The following is a 23,153-nucleotide window of genomic DNA, read 5'->3' on the forward strand; positions in this document are numbered from 1 at the left end:
TATCAAACCGGAAGTGACCCAAATACACCGGAAGTGACCCAAATCAAACCGGAAGTGACCCCAAATGAACCGGAAGTGACCTCAGGTAAACCGGAAGTGACCCCAAATCAAACCGGAAGTGACCTTTCTAAACCGGAAGTGACCTTTTTAAACCGGAAGTGACCCTAAATAAACCGGAAGTGACCTCAGCTAGACCGGAAGTGCCTCTAATCAAACCGGAAGTGACCCAAATAGACCGGAAGTGACCCAAATCAAACCGGAAGTGACCCCTACTCAAACCGGAAGTGACCCCAAATCAAACCGGAAGTGACCTTTTTAAGCCGGAAGTGGCCCCAAATAAACCGGAAGTGACCTCAGCTAGACCGGAAGTGCCTCTAATCAAACCGGAAGTGACCCAAATAGACCGGAAGTGACCCAAATTAAACCGGAAGTGACAATATTTCAACATTAAGTGCCCTCCTGAAGCCGTTTTTTTCCTTTTGTTCCAAATTTAAAAAAATTTTGGCGCAATTTTTTTTCCTTTAATTCCCATTCATTCTCTATTAGTATTCAAGATTTGCTCTAACTTCTACATTTTTTAACCGATTCAACTCGTTCCAACTTTCAACTGTTCAATTTTGTTTTTCTACTCTAATTTCTACATTTTTCAACTTATTCAAGCCATTCCACCTTTCAACTGTTCATCATTTTCCTACCTATTCCACAACTTCCCACTTACCCAAAATTCCAAATTTTCAATTTTGAAATTCACACCCAATTTTCCCAAATTTGCTTTTTCCCTTCTAATTTCTACATTTTTCAACCGATTCAACTCTTTTCAACATCATTCTGCAGCATTCCCCAAGTATTTATTCAACCTCTTCACCTTCACACGCAATTTCTTCAGGAATTGCAAATTCTAGTTGTGTGAAGGCGAAGGCCTTCACACATTGTTATTCTACTTTATTATTATTATTATTATTATTATTATTATTATTATTATTATTATTATTCAACTTATTCCTCCCACTTTTTTGACACCTAACTAGTCCTACATGCTTCAACCGATTCACCCCATTCAAACTTTCACACATTCTAAAAATTCATGGCATGCTTGCTACCATTTTATTTGTTCATAACATTTACAGTTTTTGTGTAATTAGCAAATTTGTGACTTTTAAATCCCCATTTATTCTTAATGGCGATTTCAACACGAGCCACTTTCCCGCGTGGGTTCGAATTCTACATGTGTCACATCTGGCGTCTCACCATTACACAAACTCACACGACACTGGCTGCAATTTTTTCGTCATAAACATTTATCGTTTTTGCAGAATTAGTACATTTGTGGTGTAAAATTACGTATTCATTCTTAATGGCGCATTCAACATGAACATTCTTGACATTAAGGACATTACACCACTTCAAAAAAGCAAACGAAATAGCTCACTTGGTAACGCGGGCACTTATTAACTCGAGCCGCTTCGCTGTGTGAGTTCGATTCCAACTGCGGGCACTGCTTTTTTTTGCTTTTTATTCACTGCTTAATATTTTTAACACTTATGATTTGTAACTTGTCATTTTACCATTTATTTTAATAATAATTTATTTTCCTTTTTATTCTTCCCGCTTATCATTTTTAATGCTTATCATTTGTAACTCTCAGCATTTTCCCATTTATTGAATAATAATTTGATTTCCTTTATATTCTTCCCGCTTATCATTTATATCGTTTATCATTTGTAACTTTTGTCATTTTCCCATTTATTTTATAATAATTTAATTTCCTTTAATTCTTCCCGCTTATCATTATTCACGCTTTTCATTTGTAACTCTCGTCATTTTCCCATTTATTTTATTCATAATTTATCATTTATTTCCCTTTATATTTTCCCACTCATCATTTTTCCTATTTATTTTATTTATCATCCTTTATCATTATTTATTTCCCTTTTTAATTATACCACTTATTTTTCCCATTTATTTCACTCATCATCATTTCTCATCATTTATTTCCCTTTTTATTTTTCCTGCTTATCATTTTAACACATCATTTTACCCATTTACTTTATTCATCATCATTTATATTCATTAATTGCCCTTTTTCATTTTTCCTGTCTTTCATTTCGAAAAAAGTAGAATAACAATAGTGCGAAGGTCTTCGCCTTCACACGCAATTTCTCCAGGAATTGCAATTCTAGTTATTATTATTATTAAACAACTTATTCCGCCCGCTTTTTTGGCACCTAACTAGTCCTACATGCTTCAACCGATTCACCCCGTTCAAACTTTCACACATTCCAAAAATTCATGGCATGCTTGCTACCATTTTTTTTGTTGATAACATTTACCGTTTTTGTGTAATTAACAAATTTGTGACTTTTAAATCCCCATTCATTCTTAATGGCGATTTCAACACGAGCCATTTTCCCGCATGGGTTCGAATTTTACAGTGGGCGGAATTTATTTTCGAAAAAAGTAGAATAACAATAGTGTGAAGGTCTTCGCCTTCACACGCAATTTCTCCAGGAATTGCAGAATGCTAGTTATTATTATTAAACAACTTATTCCGCCCACTTTTTTGGCACCTAACTAGTCCTACATGCTTCAACCGATTCACCCCGTTCAAACTTTCACACTTTCCAAAAATTCATGGCATGCTTGCTACCATTTTTTTTGTTGATAACATTTACCGTTTTTGTGTAATTAGCAAATTTGTGACTTTTAAATCCCCATTCATTCTTAATGACGATTTCAACACGAGCCATTTTCCCGCGTGGGTTCGAATTTTACAGTGGGCGGAATTTATTTTCGACAAAAGTAGAATAACAATAGTGCGAAGGTCTTCGCCTTCACACGCAATTTCTCCAGGAATTGCAGAATGCTAGTTATTATTCAACTTATTCCTCCCACATTTTTGGCACCTAACTAGTCCTACATGCTTCAATCAATTCACCCCGTTCAAACTTTCACACATTCCAAAAATTCATGTCATGCTTGCTACCATTTTTTTTGTTCATAACATTTACCGTTTTTGTGTAATTAGCAAATTTGTGGCTTCAAATTCCCTATTCATTCATAATGGCACATTCAACACGAGCCATTTTCCTGTAGTGTGTTCGATTCTCACATTGGGCGTCTTGTCATTACACAAATTCACACGACGCTGGCTACCGTTTTTTTTCTTCGTTCTGAACATTTACCATTTTTCCATAATTAATATATTTGTGGCATAAATTTCCACATTCTTACTTAATGGCACATTCGACATGAACATTCATCACATTAATCAAATTCCACCATTTCAACAAATAGAAACTGATTAGCTCAGTTGCTAGAGCATCAGACTATGACATGAACATGAAATTATGTGAAAATGTGAAAAAATGATTTTGTGTTTGGTCGATCTTATGTTCAAAAATAAATTTCACTTCACTTCACATTGAAGGAGGTGGACGTGCGTTTCAACGTGTGTTTCAATTAACATTTTGTATCCTATCAGTTGCACACACTCATCATCTTACTATCAAGCTGCCCTTATCAAATGCTTTTTTCTTTTCTTTTTTTCTGGCGTAATCCATCCACCCTACCAGGGATGAGAATCTTCCGCGGATTTCCGTGTTTTTTTCCGTCGGGAGTATCATTTTCGTAAATCGTGTAGATCCGTTGAGAAAAGTGTTTTTATATGGAGGGGGGCAAGTAGTACGGGATCAGGATGGGCATGGCTCGAGAGCAGCGTCATCTTACCACTCGGAACACAAAGACGCTCTTAAAGCAATGCGACAGTGAGCGCCCGGAGTGCTGCGGTTGCGCGATCGGACTGAATTAAGCTCCCTGCGCACTGAGGTCCACTTAAATTTTGGAAAGTACATCAGGACTTTAAAAATATTTTCTAAATTTCAGCGACGGCTCTGTCTCAATAATGCGATCAGCGCGGTGCAGCTGCGCGGTCGGCGACGCGTTACGTTTGCACTGGAAAGTACATCAGGACTTTAAAAATATTTTCTAAATTTCAGCGACGGCTCTGTCTCAATAATGCGATCAGCGCGGTGCAGCTGCGCGGTCGGCGACGCGCTACGTTCGCACGTTCGGCGGTGCGCTGCAGTTGCGCGATCGGATAAAAATGCGCAAATGAAAAAATGCTTAAAAAAGTCTTGGAACGGATTAAAAAAGATCCTTTATTTGTAATGGGAAAAATAGATTCGGAATTCGACCGATTCGCTTTGCGAACCTCCTTCTGGAACGGATTGCAGTCGAAAACCGAGGCTTGACTGTATTATATTCACCTTGGTAGCCCACCAAGCAGGAATATTTTTTTCACAAAACTGTTGAAATTGAGTGATGAAATTAATGGTTTTGGAGTTACTATACTGCCAAAATCCAGGAGTTTCCAGGGAGCTTTTCCCCCTCGTTGCCTGTGGACCCTGTGGCCCCCAATGGGGGTCTGTGGGCCCTGTGGCCCCCAATAGGGGCCTGTGGCCCCTGGCCCACTGCGGCCCCCAGACCCCGGCTACTTTTCAGTGTTTTTTTTCAATTGCCGTTCTCATCCCTGACCCTACCCATGAACATGGCTAAAATCCTCTTTCTTCAAAGTTGTTACATAACTTTTCAATAATAGTTTCCAACATGCAAATTCAAATATTCAACCCGCATATTTTCTTAATCCTGATTTTAATCTTTGATTCCTTTTTCCTTCTATCATAAACTGGTCTCACGTAAATAATTTCTTTTTCCTCTTCCCATCTCTCACTTCACACGTCTGTCACACCCCCTTCTACATTGCTAGTTTTTTTTTATTGACTTCCAGTGTTTATCATCAAATTAAGTTCCAAAATCCTTTGTAATAAACTGGAATGTAATTCAACATTCTACCAACATGGTTGTATATGCGGCAAATGTTATATTTCAATCTCAAAGTCAAAGTCTGCTTTATTGTCAATTTCTTCACATGCCAAGACACACAAAGAAATCAAAATTACGTTCCCACTATCCTACGGTGACAAGACACAGTTCACAATGTACATACAAGTAAACAACACAAATAAAACAAGAAGGCACAAACAATGAATAAATAAGCGTGATGAATAAATAATAAATAAACAAATAACACAATAAATAAGTACAGGACGCTACGCAGAAGGGGGAAGAGAGTTCAGGATCCTAACAGCCTGGAGAATGAAGCTGTTGGTGAGTCTGGCGGTGCGGGAGCGCAGGTCCTGTACCTCTCCCCAGAGGGCAGAAGATCAAACAAAGAGTGAGCGGGGTGAGTCACATCACTCACAATTGTGGTCGCCTTGCGGGCGAGATGGGAGGTGTAAATGCCCTTCAGGGAGGGGAGTGAAGCACCAATAATCTTACCAGCCGTGTTCACTTTGCACTGCAGGGCCTTCATGTATTCAGTGCAGCTACCACCCCAGACAGCGATACAACTGGAGAGGACGCTCTCAATGGTGCCACGGTAGAAAGTAGTCATGACGGCCGGAGGAGCACTTGCTCGCCTGAGTTTCCGCAGAAAGTACAGGCGGCGCTGAGCTTACTTCGCCAGTGACGCGGTGTTGGCGGACCAGGAGAGGTCCTCACTTATGTGCACCCCCAGGAATCTGGTACTGCTCACCCTCTCCACCACAGCACCGTCGATGGTCAGCGGCAGGTGTTGGGTGTGACCCTTCCGGAAGTCAACAACAATTTCCTTGGTCTTGTTGACGTTTAGCAGGAGGTTGTTGTCCCTGCACCACGCGGTCAGAAGGTCAACCTCCAACCTGTACTGAGTTTCGTTGCCCTTGGTGATGAGGCCCACCAGAGTCGTGTCGTCAGCAAACTTCACGATGCGGTTGTCGCTGTAGGTCGCAGTGCAGTCATGCGTCAGCAGGGTGAAGAGCAGCGGACTGACCACACAGCCTTGGGGGGCCCCCGTGCTCAGTGTGATGCTGGCAAAGATTTTGCCGCCAACACGTACCACCTGAGGCCTTTCAAAATTGCTATATCCTTACTGCACCGAGATAAACTGTTAAATATATCTTTAAAAACAAACAAAACCAATCAATGCTCTTGCACAGACTCTTAAAAGTGGCACCCAAATGCCAGATTACAAATCAAACCTCCTTCTTCACTCTCACATTTTTTGATAAAACAGTCTACTTATCTAGACACTGTGGAGCCACACAGTACTCCAAATATTTCCTCATTAAAATTTTAGGCATTTTGTGTAGAGCACCATTGATTTCTAATTATTGACCTAATTTTATCCTTATTTTAATCCCAATCATGAATGCCCCCTACTTAATACTTTACTTGGTGTTCTTTTAATAAAAAGTTCCCCCTTGCAATGCCATTTTTATTTATTGTTTTTAACTCTAAGTGATTCAAATCTTTGACTTATTCTTACATGTAACCCACCTTGTATAGTCTAATGTCCTAATTGATCAATAATTCCTCCTAAATTTAACACGTGCATTCACAATTTAATATTATCCAATTCTACAATCTCACATTTTTTATGAGTGCTGGGCACTCTCCCCGTTGGACCAGTTTCTGTCCACAACCCTCAGATTATTCTATCATTTCAAATTTTTACATTTAACAGTGCAAATCTGATAAACCATTGTCTAGCACACAATTTCCATGCACCATTTTAGCCCAATTCCATCATTTATAACAAACTGGTACACAAAGACAAACATAGATAACACACACACGGGCCCACAACATAGACAACACGACTCACAACATGGCAATCTACCCAGCCGATGACAAGTGCGTGTGTGTCTGGGGGGGGGCATCTGAAGTGCGGAGAGCCTCGCCACCACCATGTCACACAATGCGACACCCCACCTCTGTCCTAAATATGCATTTGCGGCCACCTGACCGTTTGGCCCAAACTTTAGAGCCACACCCTTTTTAAAACAAAAATAGTTACAGTTTAACCCCACCGCACAATGGAATACAAACTTCATGCTAATTATATATATCCATTCTTGATCAAATTCTTGTTAAGCCATTTTTCTGACTCCAACTCACATGCCAAATAAAAAAAAATCAACAATTTTATACAAATCAACTTGTTGTTTTTCATGAACCACAAATCATCACTTCCACCCCATGAAATGCAGCACCACAACTAATCACTCACTTCTCCAGCTGCGTCGCTGTCCCATTTAACAGCCAAGCCTGCTTTCCACGTAATATCAACATAGACACACTTTAACAATTATGTAGCGACCAGGTTAACCCAGTTACCCTTAGCACTAGACAACAATATAACTATTAAGGTTGCCAGGCATCCATCCTGCTATATCAACGATGCCTTCACTTTTTTTTTTCTTTTTTTTTTCTATCACGAGTCCCTGACTCGTATTGGCGGCCTGGCCGATCTAATTGACCCTGACCTTAGGCAACAGTACAAAGTCCCTAAGCGTCTACTATTGAGGCCACTCCAGTGCCCGTATGCTAGCCATTGGCATCCCACAAGTTTCAGCGGTGTGAGCGCTCTTTGCTGATCAGACAAAGTCCTCATCACCTTTCTCTTTTGCAAAAAGAAATCATCCATACAATCATAAATGCATATACAACCACCATTCCTGAACACAGGGCTAAAATTATAAATTTTTAATTTTACTTTGCTTTCACTCCACAATATCGCTGAACTGGGAGATTTTATTGAAAAAAAAGGTTCCCCCTTACCTTTTGTGCCGATCGGACTGCAATATTGTTGAGCAGGAGCAGAGAAGGAAAAATCCTTCCTGGAGCATGCACTTTTCTTTCTGAAGAAATCACGTCGGGGTCACCATTTGTTTGATTTGGTCCACAATTTGGGAAGCGCGCTATCCGCGCCTCACGGCAAAAGCCATAGCCAATCACCTGTTATCTAATTGACCCACCGCGTGCTCGTTTTATTTCTTCAGTTTTAGGAAAAGGCTAAGATACCGAAACAAAATTTGGACTTACACAGGTTGGTTGAATTCAATCACAATTCTTGTTCAGAAAGCTCTGTTTTCAGGAAAGTACATTACAGTGCTGGGCCTTTTGTGCGACCATGCTCAAGAGCAGAAAGTCTCCATTCAGAAAAGGCCACGTTCAAGGTTCTTTGATCAGCTTATATTCAGTTGCACATGCCAGTGTGGGCCCAGTTTGATGGGTGATGAGTAAGGGGGTGTGGCAAGTTCACAGGAGAATTTGATTCCATGGGAGTGGGTGCTGGTTCGGTGAGAGCTGGTTCCGTGGGGGTGGGTGCTGATTACGGGTGATTCGGTGTGTGATTGTTTTCCATTCCGTCTTTCAGCCTTGGCGATCACCTTTGGCCGGGTTCTTGGTTGTTTTCCTCCTGCCGCTCTTCCTCTGGCACCTCTACCATTTTTATCTCCAAGTGTCCTTCCTGTAAAGCATGTCATTTTGTACGTAATTATGTGAGCTTTTGGCTGTGACATTATCAATTTATTAATGTTCCCTGACTATGCAAAGTTTGTACTCACCACTTACCATGTTTTTGTATGTTTGTTCTTTGATACCCCATGTACTTGCTTACGTCATCATATTCTTAGTTTAATCATGCTTCCATCATGCTTTTTTGAACATGTTGATTTAGTTGTCTTATTGGCATAACGTGAAATTATGTAAAAATGTGAAAAAAAAGATTTTGTGTTTGGTCGATCTCAGGTTCAAAAATAAACTTAAACTTCAACTTACAAAAAAAAAAAACAACCATATCTTTTCTTTGTTAGGCAAAATATTTCCCTCTGTCCAGAACATTCAGTAGTAATCAAAAACTGGCGTCTAGCATTAGTAAAAACATAAGATATAATCAAGCACTGAGCATTTTTAGACGACTTTGGCAGTGTCCGTGATTTAGAAAATCATCAGGCATGCATTAAACAGTTCCTTAAGGGTCATTGAGCTATTCAGGCAATATACCAAAAAACATTTGTTATTTCAAAGTGCACAAAAATACATATCAGATCATAAAGTTAGAAAAACCTTTGTCATTTAATATGTGAATATACTTGTCTGCTTATGTACTTTATTCAATGAGGTTTGAGCATATCTGTTTTTGTAGCTAGGCAGGACTTTTTGTATTTCGACCCCATTCCTTCGCTACCTATCCCACAACTTCTCACTTACAAAAAATCCCACATTTTCAGTTTTGAAATTCACACCAAATTTTCCTAAATTTCGTTTTTCAACTCTAATTTCTACATTTTTCAACCGATTCAACCGTTCCAACTTTCAACTGTTCATCTTTTGCCTACCTATTCCACAACTTCCCACTTCCCAAAAATTCCAAATTTCCAATTTTAAAATTCACACCAAAATCTCAAAAAATTCGTTTTTCAACTCTAATTTCTACATTTCTCAACCAATTCAACCTGTTCCAGCTTTCAACTGTTCATCTTTTGCTTACCTATTCCACAACTTCCCACTTACCAAAAATTCAAAATTTTCAATTTTGAATTTCACGGCAAATTCTCCAAAATTTATTTTTACACTTCTCATTTCTACATTTCTCAAGTAACTCGTTTCAACACCATTGTGCAGCATTCCCTAAGAATTTATTCAGTTTCTTCGCCTTCACATGCAATTTCTCCAGAAATTGCATTTTGTAGTTTACTTTTAAAACTGCTAAGCTGCAGCTAAATGTTTTATTCATATGAAAGTGCGGTGGCTATTATTTTATTTTTACACAAATATAGGAAATACTTAAATAGGCCTATAGTTCACAGTTTCATCTATTTCAAAGTACACCTACAAATGCACATTGCATTTATGTTGTTATATTCAGTGGTTGTGACAGGTAAAATAAATAAAAGAGGAAAACTTTTAGAAGTTTACAAGTGCTGTTATTCTTTGCGGCTCCCGATGATTTTCTTTGGGTAGAAGAGGGGGCAAAATGGGTCTTATGGCTCTTTTGATAGTAAAGGTTGCAGACCCCTGATCTAGTGAATAAAGTGATATACAGCTAAGTGCTCGAAGAGGGTGCTAGTGCATATACAGTAGCCCAAGAGTCTGGGGAGACAATAAAACATGTAAACTGCCATGGAGACCAGTTAAGACTCACCGCAATAAAGTCAACTCAAACGACAAACTTGTGCATACATTGATAGAGTAATATCTCAAAATATTACAAAACATCAGGAATGTCATAAAATAATGAATCAGTGGCCTGAGGAGGGCAGCTCGGTGGAGCATTGGTTATCACGTCCGCCTCAGCGTTAGGAAGGTGCGGGTTCGATTTCCACTTCCGGCCCTCCCTGTGTGGTGTTTGCATGTTCTCCCCGGGCCCGCGTGGGTTTTGTCCACATCCCATAAACATGCATGATAAGTGTCAGCCTCAGCAATATATAGGAGCGGCAAAACATAAGTAGGCTATTAGATATCATTTGTTGAGAGAATAAAGAATGTGGTGCTTCCAAGGAATACATTGATCTGTGGACTGATCTTTTTGGGAGATGTTGGCCAAAGCATCAGTGAAGATGCTTATGGTGAGGAGGTGGAGCCTGTCTGTCTATTCGAGATTCATCATATCAGATTTTTAATAATAGATTGATACTTAAAACATTGTTCTTTTTTGCAGTTGTAGAGGACATAACCAAGCAGCGGGAGCCTCTGCCCAGCATGGAGGCCATCTATCTGATAACACCCTCAGATGAGGTAATAAGAAATCTGTGAAAAAACAAAGAAACCATAGTTTCAAAAGATATATACGTATATATAGTATGTGTATATATGTATGTATATCTCTCCCAAAACTTGCAAAATAATCACAAATTGAAACGGAGTCTCATGTTTGTTTTGCGCAGTTTATTACATGTGCTTAAAAATTCTATACAAAATACAATATCAAAATATTTTTAAATTAATTTTAGAAATGGTGCAAAAATCCCCTTTCGTCTCATGAACTCAATCTCGTGATGTTGTGGGGTTTGTGTCTCGTCCTATCCCTAAGAGATATATACACTGTATACATATATACACTGCTCCCCACCCTGGACAAAACCCACAGCGCTCGTCCTGAATCTGATATTCGACTTCCCGATGGACCAACCCATCCAGGCTCCAGCATCCCTGAATAGACCTTACCAGAAAGGCTGACGACCTCTGTAGTTGCCAGCACCCTCCGGTCTGCCTTCTTAAAAAGAGGGCCCATCACACCTTTTTACCAATCCAGAGGCACTGTCCCCAATGTCCATGCGATGTATAGAGGCGTGTGAACCAGCTTTGCCATCAAGGAGGTTTTTAACCACCTCGGTAACTTCAGCCCCAGAGATAGGAGATCCCAGCTCATTTAGATCACAATTCCAGATTGCCCACGTGAGCATTAAAATTCCCAAACAGAACAAGGGAGTCTCCAGTTGGAATGGGATCCAGCACACCTTCCAAAGACTTCCAAAAGTGTGGGAACTCTGAGCTCTTGTTTGGTATGCAGTAATCCCTCGTTTATCGTTGATAATTGGCTCCTAGACCACCCGCGATAGGTGAAAATCCACGAAGTAGTGTCATCCTCTCATTTTTAACATACATACATTTTTTGTATCAATAAATGTATATATTAAACCATATAAGTGCATAATCTTATCATTAGAACATTAACTAACATGTAAATACTATATTAATAGTATAAATGACATACAGAAAATAATGTATAAATAGTATAAATATAATACGTGTGTGTGTGTACGCGTGTGTGTGTGCAACATGTAGATGTAGCTCAAGTATACATTCTGTAAATGTTTTTAGAAGTATTTTATTATAACTTTTTTATAAGATACAAGTGTACATACTGTAAATATGTTTTTAAAACTCTTTTTTTATAATATTTTTTTTTTAAAAACAAGGAACAACATTGTAAATATGTTTTTAGAACTTTTATTATTATTAAAAAAATAATAAAACAAGGTACAAGTGTACGTAGTGCAGTTGTGTGGGCACTCCCTGCCTTCTGCTGGCATGCGGGCAACTTTCGTGCCATAATTCCTAAATTTTTATTTTGAATGTTTTATTTTTTGGGGGGAAAGCCGCAATGTACTGAAGCCACGATAAATGTACACGATATAGCGGGCTATTACTGTATAGGCACAAACGATAATCATTAAGGTGGAGGGAGGTTACGCTCTCATCCATTAGGGCAGTGCTTCTCAATCATTTTCTGTGATGCCCCCTGAGGGAGAAGAAAACATTTCACGCCCCCCCATGTTATTAACATTAAAGAAAAAAAAAGAAAGGAAAAAGAAAGATCAACTTACAATAAATAACTTTATTAATAACATTGTCTTTTTAGTCTGTAAGAGAACAGATTCAATGTGCATCACTTTGCCTGAAATTAAAAAATGAATTATAATTATTGAAACTATAGACATTCTTGACCAACTGCCATTTTATGTTGAAAAAAATACAATAAAATAATAATAAACATACATGATATTAAATTAAATACCAGCAATAAATAATATTCAATTCAAAGTAATCAGCAACATTAACTCAGTAGCACAATATATACAATATTTTAACCTACAAAACAAAAATGAATAAAACAATTAGTGCTGTTTTTTTCAATCAAAATGAGGCAGCATGATGGAGACCATATCCACGGCTGCAGGTAGTAGCTCTTCTGCAATGGTGTGTTTTCTTTTGCACTGAGCAATTTGGTACGCTGCTTTATATGATGCTTACAGTGCTTGCTGATTGACAGAAGTAGCATTCACAAAGTGGGATGATTGATGGCAATATTCAGCCCGTTTTCGCTGAAAAACCTCAAGCCTCTTATCAGCGTGATTGGGGTGCAATGACTTTAAGTGCCGCCTTAATTTATTTGGCTTCATACTGTCCGCTGCCAACATTGTAAGGCACAGTAAACACACCGGTATTTCCTCGTCTCCCATCGTAGTCACACTGAAGCCGAGCGCTACGTACGCTTCGTCATATTTCCTTGTCTTAGCTTTCGTGTGACTCTCAATTCTCTTATATCCGTCTCTCTGTGCCGTTCTTTTCATCCATCTATCCATCCATCTTCTTCCGCTTATAAGGGGTCGGGTCGCGGGGGCAGCAGCTTTAGGAGAGACTCCCAGACTTCCCCCTCCCCAGCCACTTCATCCATCTTATCCCGGGGGATCCCAAGGCATTCCCAGGCCAGCTGAGAGACATAGTCTCTCCAGCACGTCCTGGGCCGTCCCCGGGGTCTCCTACCGGTGGGACATGCCCGGAAGACCTCCCCAGGGAGGCGTCCAGGAGATATCCTGATGAGATGCCCAAGCCACCTCATCTGGCTCCTCTCCACGTGGAGGAGCAGCGGCTCTACTCAGAGTCTCTCCCTGATGACAGAGCTTTTCACCTTATTTCTAAGGGAGAGCCCGGGGATAAAAAGTGCAGTGGGACACCATGGAAAAATATTTAACAAGGTTGAAAAGAACCTGCCGTGAGTCATCACTTTATCGTGGTGAAGGAAACTCATTTCGGCCGCTTGTATCCTGGATCTCGTTTTTTCGGTCACGAACCATAGCTCGTGACCATAGGTGAGGGTAGGAGTATAATCGACCGGTAAATCGAGAGCTTTGCCTTTCGGCTCAGCTCTCTCTATACCACGACGGACCAGTACAGAGTCCGCATTACTGCCAACGCTGCACCAATCCGCCTGTCGATCTCGCGCTCCATCCTCCCCTCACTCGTGAACAAGACCCCAAGATACTCCTCCACTTGGGGCAGGATCTCATCCCCGATCCGGAGAGGGCATTCCACCCTTTTCCGACCAAGGACCATAGACTCAGATTTGGAGGTGCTGACCCTCATCCCGACCGCTTCACACTCGGCTGCGAACCGCTCCAGTGAGAGCTGGAGATCACGGCCTGAAGAAGCCAACAGCACCACGTCATTTGCAAAAAGCAGAGACGCGATACTGAGGTCCCCAAACTGGACCCCCTCAACGCCTCAGCTGCGCCTAGAAATTCTGTCCATAAAAATTATGAACAGAATTGGTGACAAAGGGCAGCCTTGGCGGAGTCCAACCCTCACTGGGAACGAATCCGACTTACTGCGGAAATGCGGACCAAACTCTGGCATCGGTGATACAGGGACCGAATCGCCCTTATCAGTTGGCTCGGCACCCCGTACTCCCGAAGCATCCTCCACAGAACCTCCTGAGGGACACGGATGAATGCCTTCTCCAAGTCCACAAAACGCATGTGGACTGGTTGGGAGAACTCCCATGCACCCTCGAGGATCCTGCCGAGGGTGTAGAGCTGGTCCACTGTTCCACGGCCAGGACGAAAGCCACACTGCTCCTCCTGAATCCAAGGTTCGACCTCCCAATGGACCCTCCTCTCCAGCACCCCTGAATAGACCTTACCAGGGAGGCTGAGGAGTGTGATTCCCCTGTAATTGGAACACACCCTCCGGTCCCCCTTCTTAAAGAGGGGAACCACCACCCCAGTCTGTCAATCCCCAATCTCCACGCAATGTTGTAGAGTCAGCCATGACAGCCCCACAACATCCAGAGCCCTTAAGAACTCCGGGCGGATCTCATCCACTCCCGGGGCCCTGCCACCGAGGAGTTTTTTAACTACCTCAGTGACTTCGACCCCAGAGATGGGAGAGTCCGCCTCAGAGACTCCAGGCCCTGCTTCCACAATGGAGGGTGTGTAGGTGGAATTGAGGAGGTCTTCAAAGTATTCTCCCCACCGACTCACGACGTCCCAAGTCGAGGTCAGCAGCACGCCATCCCCACTGTAAACAGCCTTGACGGTGCACTGCTTCCTCCTCCTGAGACGCCGGATGGTGGACCAGAATTTCCTCGAAGTCATTCTCCATGGCCTTGCCAAACTCCTCCCACGCCCGGGTTTTTGCCTCAGCAACCGTCAAAGCCGCGTTCCGCTTGGCATCCTGTCAGCTGCCTCCGGAGTCCCGCAGGCCAAAACGGCCCGATAGGACTCCTTCAGCTTGACGGCATCCCTTACCGCCGGTGTCCAGCGGGTTCGGGGAGTGCCACCACGACAGGCACCAATGACCTTACGGCCACAGCTTCGGTCGGCTGCCTCAACAATGGAGGCACGGAACATGGTCCACTCGGACTCAATGTCCCCCGCCTCCCCCGGGACGTGGGAAAAGTTCTGCTGGAGGTGGGAGTTGAAGCTCTTCCTGACAGGGGATTCTGCCAGACGTTCCCAGCCGACCCTCACAGAGCGTTTGGGTCTGCCAGGTCGGACCGGCATCTTCCCCCACCATCGGAGCCAACCCACCACCAGGTGGTGATCAGTTGACAGCTCCGCCCCAGTAACCCGCGTCCGGGTTAGGGAAACGAAGTCCATTTGTGTTTTTCGTCATAAGGGGCTTGGATGAGCCGTGCTTTGTCTCACCCCTCACCTAGGACCCTTTTGCCATGGGTGACCCTACCAGGGGCATGAAACCCCAGACAACATGGCTCCTAGGATCATAGGGGCACGCAAACCCCTCCACCACGATAAGGTGATGACTCACGGCAGGTCCTTTTCAACCTTGTTAAATATTTTTCCATGGTGTCCCACTGCACTTTTTATCCCCTCCACTCTGCTGCGTGTGCGTATGTTCTGTGCGCTCTACACTGTAGAGCAAATACTCCTTGTGCACACTCTTACAGTGATACCGCCACTCCCACCTACTGCAGTGGATGTCTAATTACCCTTTAATCTAGTACAGCCAAAAGAAAAGCATGTTCCCTGGTGTCACACGCGCCCCCCTTTGTAACGCACCGTGACCCCACAGGGGGGCGCGCCCCACTATTTGAGAAGGACTGCATTAGGGTGAACCCCAATGGATGGATGGATGGATGGATGGATGGATGGATGGATGGATGGATGGATGGATGGATGGATGGATGGATGGATGGATGGATGGATGGCCAAAATATTACTTGTCCCAAAAGCCACAGGTTTATATCCTCCAGAATGGAGTTTTTCTATGCGACTAAATACATATAACACCCTTTTACCCTCAAAGCACTGGGAACCTGATCACTGCTTTTTCACTCATGGTGCCTGCTTAATTTGGTGGGAGAATGCAGGAACGCAAATAGTTATATTAAATGTTTCGGACTTGTTATTCCACATAGTCATCACTGGATTTCCTTATGTAAACAAAGTGTGTCTTTATTAATAGTCTAAAAGTGACTACTTTTTACTCAAGCTCATGAGAAATCATATCTGTTCACAGTCCGTTGAGGGTCTTATTGAGGACTTCAGAGATCCACGGTCTCCGAGGTATAGAGCAGCCCATGTCTTCTTCACTGACAGTGAGTAACAAATGCATGTGTAATACATTCATCTTGTAATACATTTGTTAGAGTGGTGCTCACTCTAACATATCTGCAAGAACCACACAGGAGACAGTATGCCCTTTGAGCACTTGCAAGTGGAGAAATCGTTCGTCACTGTGCATACAGCGATGTTCGAACAAATTCTGACTTTGGATTCTTGCAAGAGCATATTTATTGAGAGAAGCAGGGTGGGGGTGAGATTGGACATGGTTGGTGGTCACCGCAGCAACTGTTTAATCGGTGTGGAGGGTCCCTGCTCATTGTTTTACAAGGTCATGGAAACAGAAACTAGTGGAGCATTTTATATGACTAACTAAGCAAGAATGTTTCCACACCATTTGGAAAGTTTCAACAACTGAATGGTTAAACTTTTCAGAGTCAAGGAAAGGTAAAAGGTTTAAACAAAGTTAATAATTCTAGTCTACATTCCAACATAATCATACGATCAAGATAATTTGTCAACCCTAACAACATTCATCTTGAAAGAAATACATGCAACAAATGGTTTATTTTATAATAACAGTATACTAAATAGCGGCACAGTGAGGTACTGATTAGCAAGTCCGCCTCACAGTTCAGAGGGTGCGGGTTCAATTCCACCTCCGGCCCTCCCCGTGTGGAGCTTGCATGTTCTCCGGATGCCTTGCGTGGGTTTTCTCCGGGCACTCAAGTTTCCCCCCCACTTCCCAAAAGCATGCATGGTAGGCTGATTGAGCACTCCAAATTGCCCGTGAGTGCGAGTGCAGATGGTTGTTCGTCTCTTTGTGCCCTGTGATTGGCTGGCAACTGGTTCGGGGGGGTCCCCCGCCTACTGCTCAATGACTCCTGGGATAGTACATATTACATAAATAACACGTTTATAAAACCATCTATGTCACTCCAATTCATTAAATCCATCAAACGTCCTTTATGTCAACAAAGCCGTCCGGGTGCACGCCGCTGACGGCGGTTGCACTTCAAAATATTCCACAGGCCCATATAGCGATATATAAATTATATATCAAATAACTATTATATAAGCAATAATATTATCAAACCATCTGTGTCACTCCAAATCATTAAATCAATCGATTGTCCTTTATGTCAACAATGCCGGCCGGGTGCGCGCAGCTGACAGCGCTTGCACTTCAAAATAATCCACAGGCCGGTATAACGATATATAAATTATATATCAAATAACTATTATATAAGCAATACTATTATCAAACCATCTGTGTCACTCCAAATCATTAAATCCATCGATCAAATCCTCGTCCTTTGTCAACAATGCCGCGCGTGCGCCCTGACGTCAGCCTCGTCGTTATTCCACAGATCTAGTATAGAACTATATTGTAGCGTTAACAAAGTACAAGGAAAGACGTGGGTTTGGTAAACGGCTCTTTATTTAACAAAACAAGAGTTCAACGAACCAACAACTACTGCTGTAACGATAAAAACATATACAAGTTGCTACACAAAATAAAATATAACAAATAACTATAACTTAAATACTTCACTGCCACACGGCCCCAAGCACCGGCGTTGACTTCCAGGTGTGTGGCGGCGTGGACTTCCATCCCCGGAGGTGGCACTTCCAGCCACGGAGGTGGAAGAGAGCTCCATAGAATCGGACCGGGCGTGCGTAAAAGCCATGTCCCAGCCCCATCCACCATCCCAGGACAGGCACCCGGCCGAGCGCCGGCCCTCGACTTCCATCCATGGAGGTGAAAGAAAGCTCCGTAGAGTAGGACCGGGCATGCGTAAAAGCCATAATACTTTTTCAAACCTTCTGTGTCACTCCAAATCATTAAGTCCTTCAAACTCTTCATCCTCTGTGTCACTGACAAACAAAGCCGCTAATGATGCCGGTAGTACGTGGGGCCCGTCGTCATCCCGTGATCGAATCTTTGTCCTTTATGTAAACAACCGCCGCGCCACGCCGCTGACGTCACTGAAATTCAAATTACAGTAATCCCTTGCTACATCGTGGTTCGTTTATCACGGTTTCACTTTTTTTTTTTAATTTTGAAAATTTGTGAAAAACTTCACATATAAGTCACTCCTCAGTATAAGTCACCGCCCCACCCAAACTCTGAAAAAAAACAATGCAATTTATAGTCTGAAAAATACAGTAATCTTTAATATTTTACAATAATGCTTCTTGACTGCTGGGGTCACTATTAGACTAAACCTCAACCTTTTGGTTAAATGGAGCTTTTTGTCTGTGGACATGTCTTAAAATGAAACACAATTCACTGTTAGCATTAATTGATTTGCTGAGTGAATATTAATTAAATTAAATACATATTTTGTGTTTGTTTTATTACAGCAATTCCAGACTCCATGTTTGGACTCTTGACCAACTCTCGCGCCTCCAAAGCCATGAAGGCCTTGACTGAGATCCATGTAGCCTTTCTGCCCTATGAATCTCAAGTAAGAAAGTGGCAGTACATTGACTTATGTTAGTATTATCTGAGTCAAGAAGAAATCACAATGGTGGTTATATTTGTATTCAAATTGTATGTACTGTATATAGTGTAGGTACTCAATATATGTATATGTTTGCTACAGCCCTTTGTTCATCAAAACTCATTGAATTATTTAGCAATTGTGACACTATTGGTTTGTTGCAAAAATGTGACAGCAGCTGTGACACAAATCACATGTAATTTTAATAACAGGGGTTTAACAAAAAAAAACTTTGCAGTAAAATCACTATACATTAATTAATGCTCATCATCCTTGTGAGTTTCGTTTTTTTTTACCGTGTGACAGGCTCATTCCCCTCCTCGTTACAGTTGTAGCGGGCGGGATATCTTAGTAGGAATTCCCATATCATGGATGGATGGATGGATGGATGGATGGATGGATGGATGGATGGATGGATGGATGGATGGATGGATGGATGGATGGATGGATGGATGGACAGACGAAGGGGTGGGCAGGCTGATGGGTGGGTGAATGGACGGACGAACGGACGGATGGATGGACGGACAGGCGATTCTTTCATGCCATAGCAATAACAAATTAACCGTGAACAGATTGCATGTGTACACTTGAAGCGTCGATCAATGAACATTTTGAAGACCATTTGGATGGATGGTTGAATCCTCTTTCCCTTTGGGCCAGGTTTTCTCCCTTGACAAAGTAGATGCATTTCAGGACTTCTACAGCCCTTTTAAAGCTGATGTGAAGAACAACATGCTTGAAGGGTGTGCTGAACAGATTGCAACCCTCTGCGCTACACTGAAAGAATATCCTGGAATTCGATACAGAGGGTGAGACCAACAATCCTTTTCACCATGGGGTATACATCTCTCTCTCTCTCTCTCTCTCTCTCTCTCTCGCTCTCTCTCTCTCTCTCTCTCTCTCTCTCTCTCTCTCTCTCCATCCTTAAACAGAAAAAACGTATAGTCAATTGGTATTAGTTTTATGCCGCAGGGTACGATTGGGCACCCCCTTTGAATTTTCCAACAAGACGAAAAAGAAATAAGATAAGGCACCATGTCAGATGGATACTGCAGTACGTGGTTACAAACGCAGCCCTGTGCCGCTTTCTAATGGTGACATGAGAATTGCAGGTAAAGGCTACGTCCTGCACAATCTCAAGTGGGTAAATAGCATTTATTGTCTTTCTCATAGACCAGTTCAGGGTGGCCCCCACCTCCTGCCCGATCTCTCTCTCTCTGTCTCTCTCTCTCTCTCTCTCTCTCTCTCTCTCTCTCTCTCTCTCTCTCTCTCTCTCTCTCTCTCTCTCTCTCTCTCGCTCTCTCACTCTCGCTCTCTCTCGGATAAAAAACTCACCATTTACAGATTTTCGTTTTTACTTTTGTTATCGTTTGTTATTATTTTGTTATTTGTTGTACGTGTAAGAAACTAAAGAAAGAAATCACAAAGTGAGCAAATACCTTTTAACACCATTGAGCAACCATTGTACCAACATCTAAGTCAAGTGAGTAATTAATGCAGCATGAACGCCAAATATAAACTATGATTTGATAAACATCATGTAAATCACTCATTTGGGTAATAAAATGGTGTTAGAGAATGCAGTTTCCTTGCTCTCTCTAGTAGCACAATGAATACATGTTTGAGTGGTCACTTGCATCCCCAAACCAGCTAAACTAGATGATGTTAAGCACTGTTAGCACTGTCATTATCTGTTTTTTTGATGTTGTGGGTCCAAGGGAGACCTATTTGGAGTGGTGGCTTGCATTGAGCAAAATGCAAAATTTCTCCGGATATCCCAATTTGCTCCCACATTCCAAAAACATACATGGTAGGCCGATTGACCACTCCAAATTGCCGGAACATGAGATTGTGAGTGTGAATGGTTGTTTGTCTCTATGTGCCCTGTGATTGGCTGGCAACTAGTCCAGAGTGTATCCGCCTACCGTCCAAAGACTGCTGGGATAGGCTCCAGCACGCCCGTGACCTTCATGATAAGCAGTAAAGATGAATGAGTGAAAAAAGTGATGAATACAGAAAAAATGCATACCCGAAGAGGTCACTCTTCTCATCCAGGGGAAAAGCAGTGATGCTTGATCTGTTTGTTTTTTGTTTAAATTGCATGCAGAGCTATGAGCGCTTTTAGCACTGAATGACCATGATAGTTTTACTACCGTAATTTCTGGACTTTAAGCCTCACCTGATTATAAGCCGCACCAGGAAAAAAATCGCTGAAATGTTTTTTGTTCATAAATAAGACTACAAATTCTCGTGTGTTATTCTTTCCCATTCTTGCTTGATGAACCGCTTCAGTTGTTCAACAGTCCGGGGTCTTCATTGTTGTATTTTACGCTTCATAATGCGCCACACATTTTCAATGGGACAGGTCTGGACTGCAAGTGGGCCAGGGGAGAACCTGGACTCTTTTACTTCGAAGCCACGCTGTTGTAACACATGCAGAATGTGGCTTGGCATTATCTTGCTGAAATAAGCAGCGGCGTCCATGAAAAAGATGTCGCTTGGATGGCAGCATATTTTGCTCCAAAATCTGTATGTACTTGCCAGAATTTATGTTGCCTTCACAGAAATGTAAGTCACCCATGCCATGGGAACTAATGCACCAACTTTTCGTTGATAACAGTCCGGATGGTCCGCTTTGTCTTTGGTCCGGAGGACACAACGTCCAGTGTTTCCAAAAACAATTTGAAAAGTGGACTCATCAGACCACAAAACACTTTTCCATTGTGCATCAGTCCATTTTACATGAGCTCGGGCCCAGAGAACCCGGCGGCGTTTCTGGATGTTGTTCATATACGGCTTTTGCTTTGCATGGTAGAGTTTTAACCCGCACTTACTGATGTAGTGACGAACTGTATTTACTGACAGTGGTTTTCTGAAGTTTTTGTGAGTCCATTTGGTGATATCCTTTACACACTCGTCTCGGTTTTCAAGGCAGTGCCGTCTGAGGGATCGAAGGTAGCGGTCATTCAGTCTTGGTTTCCGGCCGTGGTGCTTACGTGCAGTGATTTCACCAGATTCTTTGAACCTTTTGATGATATTATGGACCGTAGATGTTGAAATCTCTAAATTCCTTGCAATTTTGCTTTGAGAAATGTTGTTCTTAAACTGTTCAACTATTTTCTCACGCAGTTGTGGACAAAGTGGTGAACCTCGCTTGCTTGTGAATGACATGTTTGACATGAGCATGTTTGGGGAAGCTCCTTTCATACCCAATCATGGTACCCGCCTATTCCCAATTAGCCTGATCACATGTGGAATGTTCCAAATAGGTGTTTGATGAGCTTTTCTCAGCTTTCTCAGTATTTTTTGCCACCTTTCCCAATTTCTATTGGATGTGCTGCATCCATGAAATTCCAAGTTAATTATTATTTGGCAAAAAAAAATTAAGTCTATCAGTTTGAACATTAAATATGTTGTCGTTGTCGTGTATTCAATTGAATATGGGTTGAGAAGGATTTTCAAATCGTTTTATTTTGTTTTTATTTACATTTTACACAATTTCCCAACTTCAACCCAATCCGGTTTGTAAAAGCCACATGTGCACGGGTGTTATTTACAAAGAAAGATGGTACACAGAAAGCCTTTTTAAAGTTTTGATAACATACCTTAACATTTCTTTCCTAACACTGCCTGTGACGCGGCAGTAATGCCGCAGCAACACGGAAGTAACACAGTGCGAATAGGGCTGGATAAAAAAACATACCAGTGAAATTCACTGAGACGCGGCGGTAACAAAGCAGCAACACGGTAGCACAGCACTAACAGGCCTGGTTAAAAAATATACCAGTAAAAGTCACTGAGAGCCGTCCTCATCTTCCTCTTGTGCACTGAAATCATCGAAGTCTTTCTCCTCAGTGTCCGATTTGGAATAGCGTCAGATATACTTCGCTACACACTTTCAGTCTTTCGTTCGTTTTCGCTTTTATGCATTTCTTCTTGCATTTTCCATGATGAGGGTCGGTTCATGCTAATTTTATTCACACACAAAGCACCAAGTTACATTAAATTAGCGAGCAACATGTATAGCTCCAGAGTAGACGTGACCAGGAAATAAATAAAGAAAAGGGTGACGCAACAAGATTTCATCAACAATAGCCCAGTGCCCCTTATTGACCGGTAGAAACCTCTACAGTGCATGTTAAAAGCCAAATCGACTGCCTTTAACTTAAAAGCGGCATCATATGCATTTCTTTTGTCGCCCTAAAATGAGGATTTGTGAATAAAAGCTTCCTTTATAAAAACTTCCTTTCTTCAGTAATGTCAGTCTTGATCTTGTTCTGTCTCTTCTTTGTGTGAATTATACGGCACTATTTGCCTGGTGGATGGACATGCGATCAACACACCGCTCTTCTCCCCAGTGACCGTGTCACATATCCCTCCGCCCAGCTAAGTGGTGCCGTACAACAGTGGTCTACAGCCTTTTTACCAGTGTATAAGTGATCAAGTCATCACAAAA

General features: G+C 42.0%; 1 protein-coding gene across 7 annotated transcripts in view; it reads left to right on the forward strand.

Annotated features, from left to right (window-relative positions):
• stxbp1b (syntaxin binding protein 1b) overlaps positions 1–23,153 on the forward strand; it is a 115,642-nt gene that overhangs the window by 14,215 nt on the left and 78,274 nt on the right. For 5 of the 7 annotated variants that reach the window (XM_088376292.1, XM_088376291.1, XM_088376289.1 and 2 more), the window contains 4 exons: positions 10,544–10,620; positions 16,147–16,225; positions 18,558–18,661; positions 19,358–19,506. In XM_088376292.1, the coding sequence (XP_088232418.1) occupies positions 10,544–10,620; positions 16,147–16,225; positions 18,558–18,661; positions 19,358–19,506 (409 nt within the window). Of the gene's footprint in view, positions 1–10,543; positions 10,621–16,146; positions 16,226–17,864; positions 17,953–18,557; positions 18,662–19,357; positions 19,507–23,153 lie in introns of those variants that run through there. The other 2 variants (XM_088376296.1, XM_088376295.1) reach the window with 2 other exon arrangements.

This window comes from Syngnathus floridae, chromosome 5, assembly GCF_059516105.1.
Source record: "Syngnathus floridae isolate MCC-2025c chromosome 5, RoL_Sflo_1.0, whole genome shotgun sequence".
NCBI lineage: Eukaryota > Metazoa > Chordata > Actinopteri > Syngnathiformes > Syngnathidae > Syngnathus > Syngnathus floridae.